Genomic DNA, 18,140 nt, shown 5'->3' on the forward strand with positions numbered 1-18,140 from the left:
GAAAATGTAGGAGGACGGTGCAGAAGGGAAGGGAAACTGAGCAAGCCTCAAGTGTCTGGGATTGTGCTCAATGCAAAAGAAGCATGGATGCAAACGTTGAGTATTAGCATCAGTAATAAGAACAGTATTTCACCTTCACTGCTGGTGCTATGCTAGTCATCATTTTAGACACTGATACCTTTCCTTGCTAGAGAAATAAAATAGCTCTGGGTTGACAGATGAGAAATAGCTGAAAATAATTTTTCAGAAATGTTTAGTGTTTGTGTGTATAATGGATGCAGTCAATGACTGTATTGACAAGTTATGGTATAACATAAGCAAAGGAATTAGCATTTTGTCTTTGTAAATTTAATGCATTGCTCTATTAAAACAGTACCTTGATTTCATTCCTTATGATTGTAGGACACTGTTTCCAGCACTTAGCAGAAGATATGTGTATAACATTTAATTTTTGTATGTCTTAAGTGGAAATATCTACCTTTTATTATGTAGCCCAAGTCACGGATACTGTTTTCACATCAACTCTCTCCTGGCCCAGACTACTGGGGATATACACTAGGTCCCGCTCTTTTCAAGGCCTGGTACCAGACTGCAGAGGTACTCTTTTGCATTGTTTCAGTCTCACTTTCCCAGACTGCCCGTGTGTGTTAGTGACATTGCCTTCTGGCCTTTAAGATGAAGGTCACTGATTAGTCACAGCTTCATAAACATCTAATTGTGGAGCGCATTACTTGAGGAATGACAGTAAAACGTGACTTTTTCCATTTGCATTTGTTAGAAAGCAGTACTGAAATTCAGCATTACTGAAGCACGCAGCAGGCTGGCCCCGTGCTGCACCAGGGATGCCATGTACGCCCTTAGCCATACCGGCACCCTGCCAGAACCGAACAGGCTCCCAGCCTGCACTCCCTCTGCGGCAACTGCTGCTTCAAGCAAGAGAGCGTCCGAGCAAGAGCCCGTGCCGCCGTGAGTGACACCTGACAAGAAACAGAGACATGGAAACTTGAATTCTATTGTCCCACTACAACATGGACACCTGCAAATGAAGGTGCCAAGAACACAAACATTCAGGAGCTTGAGGCTATTTAGAAGAGTCAAAATTAACTCACGTTTTAGAAATATTTAGGAAAATGCTGATCTGAAAGTAACCTACATGCACTTTAAACAAAACGCAGAGTAAATCCTTGAAGTGCCTGAGGAGTCTGTTGTGCGTAAGTGTGCTTAAAAATACAAACGAAACCATCGTTACAAAGAAAAATAAATTAGCTCTAACTCTGCTTGTTCCAAGGGCCCAAAACTGTGAACAAACCTGTTTTTTTTATAAGTTGTGCAGTTGTTTTATTTTTAGTATTGACTTGGGAAGAGAAAAGATCCTAGAAGAGCCAAACAAACGACAGTCCCTTACCAGGAAGGTTCTCTAAAAGACCCTTAGAGACCTGGTGTGTGAGAACTCGTACCACGACAGCAAGAGGTTTGCTTTTGCCAGCCTGTGAAGCAGCATCCCTCACGGCTCCCTGGGGGACATAGTGGGAAGCGATAGCGATCAGGACTTGGGGATGCTCAGGCGGAGAAAGAATACAACGATGTTGGTGACTGAAAGGCAGCAGGCCTCCTTCCAGCTGCCCCGTCAGACAAGCCTCACAAATCAAAATCCTCTTTCAGATGCCCAAATTATATTTCTGTTGGCTAAGACTTTAAAAACTTTTTAAAGTTGCTTGAATTAACAGCTGTCTTTGGCTTCGTTTTTCACCTTAGTCAGTTGTTTGTATATCCTCCTGGCCTTCTCTTTGGCTTCATTTCACTGCTGCGTGCGCTTCAACTTTCTCCAACTACTTTCACACTTGCATTTTTTAAAGCGAACCTGTGACTCCACACTTGTCATGCCCTCGTCCTCCCCGCAGAAAATATGAAAGCAGTGAATTATTTTTCAGCATTGCATACAGCTGCCTATCAAGTAGGACTTTGCTTTGCTCCCTCTTAAATTCAAGAGTACCTTTCCACAAGACAGCAGCAAAACACAGGCTGCTTCTTTTAAATATATGAAGCTATTGACTAGGGAGTATTTCTGTCCAGCTGTCTGCCATCATGAAGGCTTGTTTTCCAAAAATTTTGAAATTGCTTTGGTACCTGCCTACAACAATGCTAAAAATATTGGCCTGGGAGAGGGCAGGGGTGGCTACGCAGTTGGTAGTAGTATGTCAAGAACCGGTGGTGAGAAAAATGCCTCCTCCTCTGGGCACGAGAGCGGAAGGAAGAATGCAGAATAAAATAAAAACCATTATGCTTCTCCAATTTTAAACATTTAATAGTGCACTTATTGAGTATATTCTGTACAGACATCTATAGCAAGTTAAACATTTTCCTTTCTCTCATGTAGATCATAGTCATGTAAAGCACATTTACAATAGAAAACATACTTGAGGTACAAAAACCCAAAAAGAATATCTGAGGTATAAATACAGGTATATTTTAAATAATCTTTATCATGCTTTATCTATGTTTGACAGTACACTGTGGGCAAGTATACATGTTTACAATAGAATGGTATGTACAACATACAATTTTACAAATTCAAAAGTGTTTGATGTAGAAGAATATACAAGGTTTTCCTACTCATGAGGAACATTGTTACTGGAAGTACTACATTATTTGCCATAATAAAAAAATCTTCATCAAAAAGCTTAAAATAATACTGACAATGGTAACAAAGTCTCAGTCAAAATTCCATCTTGCAACTCATTCATACCCTAGCCACAAAATACATTTATCCCTTAATACTGCACCTCGAAAGCAAATCTTTACCTTTACGGTAAAACCTACAGAAAGACACCTTTCCAGAGGTCCTCAAGACTTCCTACAGTTCATACAAGTTGATTCTCAAGGAGGGGGGAATATCCCAAAGGGTTTAAAACCCAACAAAACCCAAGGCAAAGCCCCACCCTCCTCTCTGCCCCCAAATATAACCCTCCAAATTGCTCACATCCAGGTTCTGTTCGTGTTAACGTGCAGCTTTTAGGAAAACAGGCAAAGGAGGGAGAGAAAGGGAGCGAGCTCATGCGACTCTTCCTAGCCACCTCACCCCACCTGCTGCTGCAGGAGTCCTGCCACCTCCCGGCACCGCAACTCCAGTGTGGACTTTTTCCTCTTGAGCCATTACAATACAGTAAAATATATAAAAGCTCATTAAAACACTTATAGTTAACGCAGGTAGGAGTAAAAGCAACAAACATTTTTTGGCAAATTAACAATTGACATTACTGGCTCTCTTCACTGTTGCATAGACGCTTCATTTCTAAGCTGCTACGTTGCTCAAAACTATATTTACTTAACACTGCTACTGAATTGCCAATCACTCCTAAAAGATCATGTGGATAAGGAGCGGACAGTAATCGGAGCAAGCTTTTTGCAACATCTGCTTAGGGTTTTTAACAAGGTCAGAGCTGAGGAAAATGCAGAACTGGCACATGGGAAGGATGGCTACTCCTGGTCCACAGGGGGGTCCCATTCTAGGTTGAACCGTATCCAGCATACTAAAATCCATTCTGCTTGCCTATCAGTGTACCAGACACATTTCAAGTTCGACTTCTGCTATCCTTTCAACCATTAACACACTCATTCACACTTTAATCTCTGTGCAAACCTTTCTCTGCTTATCTCAGTGAGAACACATTGAAGAGTACCAACTATTCCAGTGGATACACCAGTCCCTCAACGCACTACAAATAAAATGACATGGGTATGTACATAAAGCTAAGTATTTCACACGGGAATGATGAGCCTTCACCATATTTCATAATATATTTTGCATTTAAAGAATTTTGCTTCTCAGAAGCAATTCAAACCATCTAATAGTACAATTTTTTTTTTTTTTTAATTTTTTGCACAGTCCTCCTATGTATTCCAGTCGAGGCCTACACTATAGACCTTACACAGACAGGAAGCAGCTTTAAAGTGTATGGTATGGCCACAGTCCTATAGTAATGCTCACAGTCAAGTTCTCTTGCTGTCATCCCTTCATGACATGACTTGCAGATGGTACACTAGTCCGGTCTGCCGTGGACAAGCCTCAGTTTTGGGTAATGTCTACGTTGCTGAGGTGTGGAGCACATGGCTGTTCCTCAGTAGTCACCTGGATTTTACTTCCTTGCTTTCAAGACTCTGATGACTGAAAGAGTCTCGTATCTTAACGACTTCAGATGCACACAAGTGTCCAAAAGACTTGGTGTACCAGTCTGGCATGTGGCCCCTGATGTGTGGAGAAAAAGTAATGATGAATTAGATACCAGTAACACTGCATGCATTTTCTTAGTCAGAAGCAAATACATATCTAGCTGGTTAAATGCCCGACTAGGAAATCTCCTTATTACTGTTTATTGCTCAGCTCAGCCTTACTAATATAGAGACTGGCTAAAACCCAAGTTTGCCGCAGTGAGGAAAAGTTATGAGAAGTTTTGTGAGAACTTGGTCCTCTTTACTAACTTAATATTAAAATTAACATGGCCTTGTATCCAAATACATCTGTCAGAGGAAGGGGTGGGATTATATACCAATAGCTATGGTGGAGCACATACTGGAGGCTTCTAATGCAACAAACCACACCTGCTGTTAGATGTGCACTGAAGCCAATTTTCTGTGACATCTCGGAGACCTGTGTGCATGCCTTTGAGAAGTATGTACTACTGGCCAAGCTAAAGCCTGTTGAACCTTCTAAATATTGTGTTGACTACACTGAAACTATACAAGAAAAGTTACCACCACAAAAGGACAAAGTGGAAATTCATACCTTAAATCAATTCTGCACATGTAGGTAAGTTTAGATTTTCCTGACCCGCAGGGCTCAATCAGATACCTAGACAGGAGCACATTGACTCTAACACCTGCCACTGGAGCACGGTCATGGTCCACTGAGGTTGCTAGAAGCACACAAGCTCCTTTGGGGAAGTTTGTCCTCCATGTTCTAAGAAAAAAGAAAAAAAAAGTCTTATCTTTGACAAACAGTAATTCAAACATCTAATATACTTCAAATTATGCACAAATAGATATTTACCTATATAACTTACCTTATACAGAAAGTGTAGGCAAGGTTGCCATATGTATAGGATAGAAACATCATTGCATATAAAAGTCTTACCTTAAGACTACGAAGTCCCTGGCTGGGTGAGGTGCCATGCTGTTCTGGACATACTGGTATATATCTGTCTGGCTATCCAAAGGTTCAATTACTTTTGAATCTATAAGATCTTCATCCCAAAGATGCTGCTCTTTAAGTAAACGATTTAAAATGTCCTCTGGTGTAGCTGGGATTTCAATAGTAGTTTTCCATAACCGGAGTGGGGGACCTTCGCATACCTGGGGAAAATCAGCACAGAGTCCTCAGTTTTACTCTTCCTTACACTTTCTTTTCCTTTCTATTTTAGTGTTGGCTAAATACAGTAAATTAAATACACACACATATATGTATATATGGTACTAAGCTTGTCGTAAGCTCAGACTAAGGTTGTTTTCCTAACAGCCAAAGGCATCTGCACGCTGACTTCCGAATTATTTTAAAGTTACAGTTACCTTCTCCAGTATGGGCCACTATTAAATCGTGATGCTACAGAAAAATATCCTAATTTTCCAAGTTTATTTTCTAAGTATCTTAAATCCCATTGAAATATTTCTCCCTGTGCTAGCTCTGAGCTGTGTAAGATTAGAGCCAAGAAACTTCTTTCCTACTGCCTGCACATTGACAGTGCTTGGAGGCTTCACTCAGCCTGTCGAGGCTTTGCACATGTGAGCGAGGGCGTGTAAATGCAATACAGAGAACATTCCTGGGCTGGATAAACAGCAGAACACAATTCAGTGCATGTCAGCTGACTACTGCTGAAAGACATGTTGTTTTTAGACGATGTGCAACTATGTCAAAAGATTAAGAGTTTGTTTGGTTTTTTTTTTTCTTAAATCTATCTGCAAAGTAAAGGTGTGCGTTGAACCTTCTGTAATATCCTATGTCAAAAGCCTGCTTATTGGAGAAGGTGAGCTAAAAACCAGAGCTGTGGCGTGAGTCACAGGGTGCATACCTTCTTGTAGGCCAGCTCTGCTTGCTCTGAGGTGGAGCAGCTGACCCAGCCTTTAAACTTCTCCTTCATCTCTTTGAGCAAGTCGTCCACGCAGTCCTGGAGGTAGCAGTGGTAGTCGGAGGGCTCGGCGGTGCTGCTGCCACCCCGGAGCTCCTCCAGGCTGAGGGGACGCAGGTCCTGCTCCGTGTACGAGTTCCGGCCCCTGCTCATTTCTTCGGGTATCTGAGGGGCAACAAGGGTGAAATCATCCTCTTGCAGCTCTCTCCCCAAATCACAGAGTTAGTCTAGCAGCTTGATAGCCACAGAAAGATGGGTACACTAATTTTGTAAGTGGTGGGATGCATATGTGGAGATCAAGCTCTCAATGTGAATAAATGCCAAAATTAAGTTTGTGACTTTGATTTAACTCAAATTAGTCTCTCATTTATGGGGTGTCTTATTTTTTTTTCTGTGGAGTATCCCTCTTTGCTACACAACTCAGATCCATTCCCACAGCACAGTTTATCCTGCAGACTGAAGGAAGGAGGGACCAGTTGTCAGCCGCAAGAAAAGAGACAGTCATGTCTTTAGTTGAGGCCTCTGAAAAGATTCGATGACAGTGTGAGGAAAAGCAGGACTCAAGACTTGTCTAGTTCTCCATCCGGGGCCCTAGAGGGAGTATGCTTTAGTTCCTACAGACCCGTCAACCTACCGTTTGACAGTGTCATGTTCCAGGATGCTTTTGTGGCCTAGTCTTGCTAACTCTTGGGAATTTAAGTATAAAACAAGCACTGAAATTCCTGGAAATAGCTTCTTGCTTTGTAATTAGAGCTGAAGTTCACAGACCCTCATGGCTGCACAATAAAAGCTTGAAAACACATTTCAAGTGCAGCTTGAATGTAACAAAAATGTCCCAAACCCCACGACTGCCTCATGACTTTTGAGCGCCAGTGCCAACAAAACAACTTTCTTTTCTTCTGGCACCAATTCCAATTCATGTATGCACCCAGATCGGGATGCAAAGTTTTTTAAAAAGCTATTTATCATGTATTAAAATTTATTAAAATAAAGAGACATTCCTAGCTTTCCATTATACAGCAGATCTAAGCCATGTTGGCCAATATTCCACCCATCAGTTTTGCAAATAGGTGTTTTACCTGAAAGAGCTTCTTGCATTCAGCGATCATATGAGCTAGCCCTTGGGTTGCAGCCAGATTTTCATTTAGGTCCTTCTGATCGGGTTTTCCCAGGCTTGGTTTTCTTTGCATCACCCTTCGCGGGGAAAAAGAGCACACATACACACACAAATCCAGTTATTTAATGCAGAGCAAGAGAGACGCTTGGTAAGAAAACAGGATTCCCAAATCTGCTGGCGATTTAGAGCAGTGCTGCCTGGGACCAAATCTCGGCATGGTGTTACCGACTTCTCTTGCTACTCTCTCTAAACTTTTTCTTTGGAATCCCCCCCATTTCTTCCTTCTTATGAACTTGCTTATATTTTAACAAATCTCTAACAAAAGGTAGGATCCCATAACCATTTTACAGCCGGTGCCACCTCTGAGGTGTCCGAAGTGATCACAACTGGTAGGGCCAATGCTAGACCGTGCCTGTTGCACATCGCCGCTAGCTGTGGTACGGGACCAGCAGCAATGAGCCCTGCTCCCCAGAGACATACCTTGGGGAAGAATTCTCTCTTTTGAGAGTGTTTAAGTGGAAGAGGGAAGGTGCTAAGCAGACGGCCAGGTTTGTTGGTGTCATCTGGTTTTCCTTCACTGCAGCTGTGACATCACTCAGGAAATAGAGAAGAATCTGGAGGACCTCCCTGTTCTCATCAGGTAAAAGCATAATGGCAGCCTTGATAGCCTGGAGACGCTGATCCTTTGGCACATCTGCATAATATTAGTAATTCTCTCATCAGCCCATTGATTTTCCACACACACAGCATGAATACATCCCAAAGCAAACTCCAGCTTCAAATATTTGACTCGAGTTTGAAGTGATTTCCTTCAGGATGCATACCATTCATAGGAAACATGAAGGAATTTTTTTTTTAACCCACTAGTTTAACTACCCTCAGCTATTTCCTGCCTCACAAGAAATGCAAGCAAGAAAGAGTTGTGCCTAGGCCAGAGTTAATTTTAGATTTAATTTCAACAGCTACATGCTCCCGCAGATGCACTAAAATGACAGAAGCCTGGAGTCAGGCAGTGAACAAGCAAACAGTCCAGCCAATTTAGAAATTCTTTGGCTTTCAAAAAAATTCAAAACATGTATGCATTTTAGAATAGCTGAATTAATTAGATAAATTGGCTAGCAAACCTTTTCAACAATGATGTCATAAAATATCAAGAAAGTGCTTTACCAAACACAGAGAGTTGCTTTATTGAGCAGATCATTCAAAGTCATGCGGTGGAAAAAGAAAGTCAACGCTGTGAAGCCCCATACCATTAAACAGCTCCTTGGTTACTAACAACAAACAGACATTGGAAAAATTTGACGTGTGTCTTTATATAAGGCCCTCTCCTCCAAACTGGAAGGGAACAAAAAATGAAATAACCCAGAGCAGATCTGCATCTTATAAAGGGATTTCCAATAAGCCATCTCTGAAGACATCAGAGTCTGAGTCCTGGAGCATTTATATCATCATTAGCACCACACCGCCCTCAGTGCATGTATCATAATACACGTGGTGCTAATCAGATATTTAATGGGCATTTGCTTTGGGCTTCAGCAACTTCATAAGGCTAGCAGGTGAGTTTAGAAAGCAATTTTAAGCAAAAATCCAGTTTTCTACACTCTCCCCTCAATCAGCTCAAAGCACATTTAAGCCACAGTTCTGCGGACAATTCCAGTGCACAGCCTGGTGCACAACACCAAAGCAAAGGGAAATTTTGTCCCTTGCAGGGAAGCAAAATTTACAGCTGCTTTAAGGCTCTTTGCTTTACACAGAGAGAATACTTCCCAACCACTTCTGGGGATTCCTCAGACCTACCGCCTGCAAAAGGAAAGGAACAGATACTTCTGCAATGCTCTGTCAAACTTTCTCTGGCACTAAACCCACAAAGAGTTGCTGTTTAATATGCACGGAAGTGGAGAGTCTGATTAATTTTCTCCATAAACCTTCTTGGGAATCCAAACACACACAAAAAAAGTGTGCACTGAAATAACGGTATGTATGTTTTTATTTTAAACCGTCACCTCCACCTACGGAGCTCTGAAGGAAGTTCCTGTAACCTTTTTGTAACCATCACCATAAGGAAGGCACAAAATACAGCAAAGGCTCAAAGAAGGTGCTTTTGCAGTAAGTTCTGTTGTAGCTGTGCTACCATGGGAAAAATACATGGGGAGAGAGCTGGGGTGACGTTAGGGAGAGAAACCACAGGATCAGCAAGGTGCCTGTAGTGCATCAATCAGTTTGGACCCCCACGAATATTTCAAAAACTTTGGAGTTCTGGTCACCAAACATTAATTAATCTTTGGCCAATTTATAAAGTGAGAGTATTGCCAATGAAACAATGCTGAAGAAAACTTTTGAAAGACAACATGTTGTTTGGGAAGATCCAGCACAAAATTACCATCTGTACAGAACCCAGAACCCAGAAAGTCAGTAATAGAAAAGCAACAGAAAAGCTTCCAACTTAAAGGTTGTTTTCAAAAGTTGTGGTGAAGGATAGAAGAATATGAATTATAAGAAAATAGAAATTTTTTGGCAGCCTTGCTCTTACAAAAAAATCTCAGTAATTTAGTGGATTTCGATCCCCTTGAAAGCCCCAAACTCTGTTTGTGTAGTGTTTGCACAGCTCCTCTACCTAGCCACATCAGATGTGGCTTATTTTCAAATCGTAATATCGAGTATGCTCAAAGAAGAGAGGAAACTTTATATCAAGTGATGGAGGATTTATATTTGTTCCCAAACTACAGAGAAAGGTGAAATGAAAAGAACTTGTACTATAAATCGTTATACAACTAGAGCATCAAAAATCCATTCCTTATGAGGCAGCCTGAACTATAACGGCTGCTAGAGAAAGGCAAAGATCAACGTATGCAACACGTGTAGTGCCCAGAGGAGCAGTATCGGAAAGCACCACCCTTGCTACACAAACGACCATTTGCCATCTGCCACAGAAATCTCACTACTTACACTGGTATATCTGTAAGAAGGTCTCGGAGAGTTTGTTGGTCATGAGAGGCTCAGGGAGATCACGGAAGAATTGCTTTAACATGTCTGCTACGTCGTAAGCAGACTGGCCTTCGTAGTTGACGCTGTCTGTTGAATTCTCATTCATTTGACGCAAAGCCTGAATTCTTGATTTGACTCCAGATTTCCTAAACAGTCCAACCTAAATATATATGGAAAGGTAAATACATTTACAAAGAGTCCAGCAAATTTGAAACATTAAGTATGCCCTTTAGCTTCTTACGTGTGGGTTCTAATTTCATGGAAAGCTTTCCTTGCATTAATTATCTATTTTGTCCTGTTTTGAGTCTATTTTTTCAGCCTTTTTTCAGCGAAACCCACCTGATCCAGGCAGTGGTTGCGGAGGTACCGCATGGCTTGCTGAATGCTCTGTGGAAGAGGCTGCCCTGTGCGCTGGACATTGACTTGCAGCGGTACTCCAAACACATTTCGGTCTTTGTAATCTGGCACCTTTATCCTTTTCATGAATTTTGGTACTGCCCTATTTAAGCAAAGGAAATGACAAAATTAAATTAAACCTCTGTTGACCATTTATCTTCTGTATTTCCAGTAATTCAGAAAGTCAGTGAAAAGAAGTGAAACACTTCAGTAATATGAAAAGTAGTGACAGTATAAATTAGCTAATCCACTCAGGTCTGGGAAGGGGGAGAAGACAGAAAACAGAGTTTCTCTAAGAGAAAGGCTTGACGTTCGGGGCAGTACGCTGCCTGTAAGTATTAATGTGGTGCTACTCCATCAATATTAGTAGGACAAAAGCTACAGGGTAAAACTGCAGGGGCCAGATTGAATTGCAAAAGAGTCAAAATAAATCCTGCGGTCAGTGACCCCTTATAACACTGCTTCTTTAGGTTTCGGGAAAGATGGGCATTTGAACAATGAGCTTTTGTATGTCAACTACTTGTTCTGCAAAGTCCTCAAACTGGGTCCACCACCCACCAGTGTGCATAACAGCAGGAAACTGATGTAATACATTTGAGTTTGTCAGCTAAAAACTTTAGCTCTATAAACAACCCCTTTGAGGGACCCCCCTCCTTGTCAGCCAGTGACTGTTGTTACCCCCACCTCCCACTCCAGTTTCAATGAGAGGCCTTTCCATCTGCTTATGACTCCAAGGAAGAAGTTACTAAATACAAAAGAATGATTTACCCCCAGGTCCTCAAGAGTATTGGTTTCATAAAGGGCAAAAAAAAGCCATTAAAATGTGAAAATATTGAGGTCATTTTCCTAAACAGGGAGAAAAGCTAATGTCCAGTGCAACAACTAATAGGACACAGTAGCACTGGAAAACAGGGAGACCTATTTAACATTTCAATATACAGTACAGCTATACAAACAGTGCATTAGATTTACAGCTGACTAATCTGTTACATAGTAAAACAGAACCAATTTGTATTGCCGTATAGTTAAGTTTAGGGCATTATTGATATATGTACGAATAATACTTGCTTTGTCAAAAAACATGCCAATGGAATGTGAAAAAACACATTGCGATCTCCACCGAGAATCTGAAGCATGCAGGGATAACTGGTCAATACTTATTTCTGTCTTTCAGAACAAACAACTTCTGTATTTAGAAAGGCTGACATAATAACAGCCTTTGAACAGGAGGTACTTTGATGCTGAAGCTAAATACTCTCTATGACTCCTGGGGAAGGGAGGAGGCTGGCCTGCGGTAGGGAGAAGAAAAATTTTATTGCGTCTTTTGCATCCTGAAGGTTACACAGGCTGTACTGCAGATACAGTAATAAAAGAGCTTTCTATTTCATTCTTCTGACAAAAAACATTCAACTGGGTTACAAACACCTGGCCACAGCAGAAATTGCTGCCTACAAAAAACTCCATGGTTCTCCCAACCTTTCTTGCCCCCTCCCCTGCCATCTTTTTTGCAAGCTAACTGGATTTATAGTGCTTTAAAGAGGGGAAATAGATTTTGGCTAATGAGACACTAGCGCTAAAGGAAATTTACATTATTTCATTACATAATTATATAGAGAAACTAATGCAAATATTTAAGAATAACTGAAGAAAAGCAAGGCTATTAAGATCTGTTTAGGTTTGTGCCACTGCTCCCTAACTGCCTCAATAAACAACTAGTCGTTCTTTTGCTATGGATAGTGGACATCTTCCTGCTCAGAAAGCTGCCCTGCACTTCATCGCTTTTGTTCCCTCACGTGCCCCCTATAAACATACTTCTCAAGCCTAATAGGATTACACTTACGTAACGGGTTAGCCATTTTAGCCCTGCCTTAGGAAACCACAAATCACTATCAGCACAGGCTGGAGGAAGAAGTGCAAATATGGAGAAAGAGGGACAGAGGGATTCATTGCATCTTTCCAAAAGTTGCTTAGGAGGAGCACAACTGTTGCGCTCGTATAGTCGGCCTGTCTACACATGGCACCGTGCCCTTACCAGCTGAAACCGTGCTTGTTGGAAGGCGTGTACTTCTCCAGAAGAGCAGTCAGCTTCAGGAGAGAGTACTTCTGCAGCAGGTTCATCTGTGCCACGGACTGGCAGTTGATCTGCAGCGACGCCGAGCTGAGGCTGGGCCGGTGGGAGCTCTGGAAGCTGTGCCACCTCAGCCTGTGCCTGCAGAGAAGACGGGGGACAGAGCAAGGACCGGTCACTGACACGTCTCCGCAAGACACGTGCGGGAATTACCACAAACGTACTGCTGAGCTCCCTGCCCTCGGCAGCCGCTGCCTTCTGAGATTTCACAGGCATCAGCCGGCAGCGTCTCTGCCTCACCCGGTGCGACGCAGCACGTGCAGGTGCTTCAGGTGGGAACGTGCGCTCTGAGCTGACCCACAGCTCAGTGTTAACTGCACGGTCTTGCCCTGTCAGATATCCTCCGGGGGCTCCAACACCCTTTTTCAGAAGCCCTTTCAGTATTAAGGCAGTTGGGAATCAAAAAACTCCATTAAGAAAAAACGGTCCAAATTTTTAAGGCACATCAAATGGGAACTAAGCACTTCTAAAAGTCCTATTAGGTTTATACAAGCAGCTGTAGGTGACTAAATGACAGCAGAAACCAGGCTCTAAATGATTTGCACCAGTTTTAAAGGAAAACTGGAAACAAAGCTAGAAAGAATTCAACTCCTTGCTCTACTCACAATACAAAACACAGTCATCCATCCCATGGTAAAACTCCCAGCAGAAACTGGGAGGCCACTGGAACTCCCCCAGTTCCCCACTGTGCTACAGCGATCAAGAGAAAGTAAACAAACCTCATTTTCCCTGCAGATTTAATGCCCTAGCATGCTATTAAGAAACAGCCTGCTACTGAAAAGTGCAATTTTTTGAAACAGTCTAAAAGTCAAGGCTTTTACTACACGCTGACACAAACCAGACCATACTTACACTGGTTCTCCTAGCCAACTTAAAAAGTGAATAATTCTACTTGAGGTCCCTCTCCCTCCCACACGCCATTTCAGCTTGAAGAATTATCATGCCCCAAAACTGCCTTAACACTGCTCCTAATGCTGACTTACTGAGTGGGCTGGTTTTCAACGACGAGTCAGGCTGAACGTACAAACATGCAGCTACGAAGTGTGGGAATCACTTGTCTAAAAGTCTTGCACAAGTACTTCCCTTGCCTATAATTGTTTTGGGAAGTGACGGGAACAGCACGTGTGTGCTTGAATGGCCACAACTTCTATTGCACCTTAACTGAGTGTGGTGAATAGAGACACTCGGGTTGGAGGGGACCTCACTGGGGCCACCTCAAGTCCCATCACTGGGGCCACCCCAAGTCCCAGCGCTCGTGATCTCACCTGCTGGACCGCGTCAACGATGCGCCCACCCCGGAGTCCCTCCTGTCCTGCATCCCCGCGGGCTCTTCTGTTTCGTTCAGCGAATTCCCCGTACTGTCAAGGTCACTCGGTGTTGTTCGATCGTTATCTACATCGAGGTGGATCTGCTTTGGAGAGGAAGGACACGGGGAGATGGAGTCGAGCGCTGAGTCGGAGTCCCCTTCGTCCGAGAACTTCTCTGACCACTGGTTTACTATTCTCTGCATCCCTTTGACATGGTACAGGATGTCGTCTAGTTCTGGGAATATGTCTTCATTTTCGAGGTCAGCCAGGTCGCTCGTACTGGAATACAGGATCGAGCCCGGCACGTTGTCATAAATACTCAGGCGGCTGCTCACTGAGCTGGAGGAGTTGCGCCTTTTCCCCATGCCCAGCTCTTTGGAGCTGTCACTGCTGTTTTCCCTCCGGAGGGTGAGATGGCCATGTCCGTGGAAACTCCCCGTCCTCCAGTTCACAGAGGTGTTGCTTTCTGTCGGGGAGAAGTTGCCATTGGAGAGCGCTTTGGGAAAAGTGCCGGGCTTATGATCTTCGGGGATAAAGAACACGGTGTCTTCTGCAAAGCTTCCCCGGTTCTTGAAGTTCTGCTCCATCACGTCGCTGAACGTTGACTGGTTGAAGGGGTCGAAGCCTTCCAGGTACATGCCCACCCTTTTATTGTACGCACTGAGGCTGCGTGTTCGCGTGACGGGACTGGGTGTGCTGACGGCACTGCTCGTCTCAGACTGACTACTGCTGCTGCTGGTCTGAGTGGAATTGGAGACGCTCCTCTTTCGTACCATGGGGAGGCTGATGTGATTGCCGTTGAGGGCAGAAATCTCCACGCAGTTCAGTTGTTTCAGTTTATCTTCATCCATGCCCTCCTGCAGGATGGGCCCGCTAATAATAAGGCCAAGCTTCGAAGGAGCTTTGCTCTTGCCATGGTGAGAGCTCTTGATTTTCAGGCTCTCCATTCTCTTGAGCAGGCTCTTTGTTTTGGACTTGGTGTTCTTCTCATTGGCTTTCGTGTTGAAGCTGAAGCTATTCAGCTCCCTGGGCGAGGGCAGGCTGCTGAATGAGTCATCATTTGCTACGAAATTGCTCGATGAACAAACGCTCACGACCGAGTTTGTCCTGGTGGTAGACGCCTCGCTCTGCAGGGTTGGTTGGTGGCTGCTGGTGCTGCTGATGCTCAGAATAGAAGCCACCTCCTGGCGTTCGCTGAGATCCGTTAGCACACTCTCACGGCTTGCCGCGTTAGTAAGGTGAGGAGCTTCCGGGGAGGGGGTATTCAAGTCCGGTTTTGGAGGGAACACATCGAACTCTTCAAGCCTCGACCACCTCTTGCTGTCCCTCTGAAAAGTCCATTTGCCACTTATTGCACAAGGTTCATCTTCATCCGAATCTTCACTCTGCAAAGGAGAAGAACCCTGAAAGTACTGCTTGCAAACTGCCCAAACAGCACAGGCGGTTGCATTTAAATACAATGCCCACTAAACTGCTTTAAGCATGACCTTGTTCTCACTGAATTTAAAGTGAAAAGTCTTTTACTTCAGGGAAGGAAGATTAGGCCATAAAGCCCATCACAGGAAAAGATAACATGGGACAGGCAATATATTTTAACAGTTTTTAAATACAAAAGGTATACGCTTTGTAAAAAGAAACAAATAATACAATCTGCTTTAAATTGCTCTTTTCTAAAAACCCTAGTATCCATAGACTTTTAATTAATTGGTCACAGTGGATAGCCCTCAGATCAATGGAAATTCCTGGCATGCATAAAATTTTAAACTGGAGTCAGTCAGGGGCTGGGGTCCCTCTGGACACTCTCCAAAGTTACACTCTGTTGATAGTGGCTGTGTGTTTATACTCCTCTTTGCAATTACGAGATGTTTCTCATACGTTCTGAATTCTAGCGGCGTAATTCCTCACCCATTCGAGAAGTCGGAACGGTCTCCTCGCTGTGACTAATGAGATAGCCAAAGCAGCTCTTGCACTGCAAGAGTGTGATGCCTCCAGGCTCTTACCTGGTCCACTCTTCCTCCCACAGGCTAGCAGCTAACATTTTAAGAATGTCCTGTGAAGTTTCTACTTCAGTCTCGCTTCAGGCAAACTTTAACACTCATAGATAGCGAGCGGCAAGAGCTCACCGACAGTATAGCACGTAAGTAAATTGTGAATAACATCTCCACTGATGATGTTTGATGTATGAGTAATGCCTGAGGGCACAATTACACGTACATCGCTTACGCCTACAATCTTTTCATCTAAATACTGAAAGTGAATGATCCTGGGACTGACATATTTGGTCTTCTAAATATCTGGAAAATTTCATGTTGGAAGAATAAAACCAATGAAGATATTTTAATACGACACCATGAAGCCACAAAATGACCTTTGGTCTTCAGAGTAGGAAACACTAATTGCCACCCAGCTCCATGAGTTTCACTTAATTTGTTTAGATTGCTTTAATTTAAAAACAAACACACATGCATGCCCCAAACTGTAACTATTTGTGTGCCAGGAACACAAACATTTATTCTCTGAAAAACAAGTAAATTATTCATATTTCAAGTATTTTATTTATGCATACTTTAGCTCCTGATCCTCTCCTAGTTTTTTGGGTTGGGTTTTTTTTTATAGCACTTTTCGTCAGCTCAGGAAAATAAGTGAAACACCATATTTATTTTTTATAACTAAATACACGAGACACAGAGCAAGCGTCATTTGCTTTGTTTCCCAACTACTACAAAGTACTTCTGTCCGTGACTCAGATGAAAACCTAAGAGGACTGGCTTGATTATTTAAAGTTTTCAGGAGGAAAAAAGTCACCTGAAAACTGCCAAGGCATAATAATGATGGTTCGGTGGTGAATGTGGTTTGACTGGAAAAAATGGAGCAGTAAAGTGATCTTAATTTGCAAAGAAGTCAATGCAAACATAAGGCAACATGTTTCTGTCAGCACAATTTTTCCCTAGTGTTAAAAAGCTTTAAAGGCTAAGTATCGATTTTAATGAAGTCAACAACAAAAGGGAATAGGATCCAAGTCCATCCGCCGGAACATGGGTGGTGAATGAAAATCAAGAAGGACTGAAACAAAAGGTAATGTCCAGACTCCGGAAGATCTGGGGTTTGGACCTGAAGTCGGGTCTGGTCTGACCTCTAACAGCAATACTGATCATTCCAGTGTTAACAAGGTTCAGGAACAGGGAGGAGAAATCTTCTGGCGGTCATAAACGGCAATCCAGCTGTCTACCCCTACTTTTAAAGAGTTCCTACATATGCTGCCTTCGAGTGTTATCTTCTGGAGCTTGGATGCTGTTTCCAACATACCACAAACAGATAGGGAAAGAGGGGATTAATTCCTGGTAAACAACCTCAGAGCATTTGTATGCATTCTTGTTAAGGGTAGGGCAGCATTGTATTGCCTCAGTTCAGTCATCTTTATCTGCAGTTGTCATATCCCAGGGGACAGTATCAACTACTGATCCCTCCTAGGACACACACATAGTTTTAAGACAGCTATTGAGTGGTACCTTACTAGCAAACCCCAGCAACTCAGCTTTCGGTCGGTACTACCTTACTGAAATTACAGTAGGTGCTCTCTTATTTCTCACCACGCTCCACAGGGATCTTGAAGATTCAGGAAACACTTTTAATTCCTGCTGAGCTCCCTGGAAACATGCAAGCTTTCTAAAAAGGTAGCTGATGTGTTCTGTAAATATATTGCTTTAATTTTGAGCTACGTAATTAAAAAACAAGGAAACAACGTGCCCAACCCTACAAAGGACTGGCTCTTTCCTTTGCAGGCCAAGCACAGCCTAACTGATCCTGTCTACATCATAATAAATAATACAATTCTAATGTGATGGCAAAGAACCAAAACTGTCAAGATGATGCCAAAGATGATGTTCTAACATTCAGGTCAGCTCACTGGGGCTGGTCAGGATCTCATCCATCGAGCGTACTCTTTCCAATCCTGCCTGAGTGCAGGTAATATGCTACAACACGGGCAAGCTCACTGGCAGGCAGAGAAGCCCAGTGCCTTTCAGACTGGGAGCAGCATCCCGGGGAAGAGTTTGCTAGATGAATAACCTTCACCCACGGCCAAGCCC

The 18,140-nt window shown here is 43.0% G+C and overlaps 1 protein-coding gene across 7 annotated transcripts in view; it reads right to left on the reverse strand.

Annotated features, from left to right (window-relative positions):
- Positions 1-3,797: 3,797 nt before the first annotated feature.
- DLC1 (DLC1 Rho GTPase activating protein) overlaps positions 3,798-18,140 on the reverse strand; it is a 238,546-nt gene continuing 224,203 nt past the window's right edge. For all 7 annotated transcript variants that reach the window (XM_075500130.1, XM_075500131.1, XM_075500129.1 and 4 more), the window contains 10 exons: positions 14,011-15,437; positions 12,650-12,826; positions 10,561-10,720; positions 10,183-10,381; positions 7,717-7,930; positions 7,199-7,313; positions 6,063-6,284; positions 5,132-5,349; positions 4,784-4,957; positions 3,798-4,246 (listed from right to left, as the gene is read on the reverse strand). In XM_075500130.1, coding sequence (XP_075356245.1) covers positions 4,126-4,246; positions 4,784-4,957; positions 5,132-5,349; positions 6,063-6,284; positions 7,199-7,313; positions 7,717-7,930; positions 10,183-10,381; positions 10,561-10,720; positions 12,650-12,826; positions 14,011-15,437 — 3,027 coding nt within the window. In that variant the 3' untranslated portion in view covers positions 3,798-4,125. The remainder of the gene's footprint in view (positions 4,247-4,783; positions 4,958-5,131; positions 5,350-6,062; positions 6,285-7,198; positions 7,314-7,716; positions 7,931-10,182; positions 10,382-10,560; positions 10,721-12,649; positions 12,827-14,010; positions 15,438-18,140) is intronic.

This window comes from Mycteria americana, chromosome 4 (genome assembly GCF_035582795.1).
Source record: "Mycteria americana isolate JAX WOST 10 ecotype Jacksonville Zoo and Gardens chromosome 4, USCA_MyAme_1.0, whole genome shotgun sequence".
NCBI lineage: Eukaryota > Metazoa > Chordata > Aves > Ciconiiformes > Ciconiidae > Mycteria > Mycteria americana.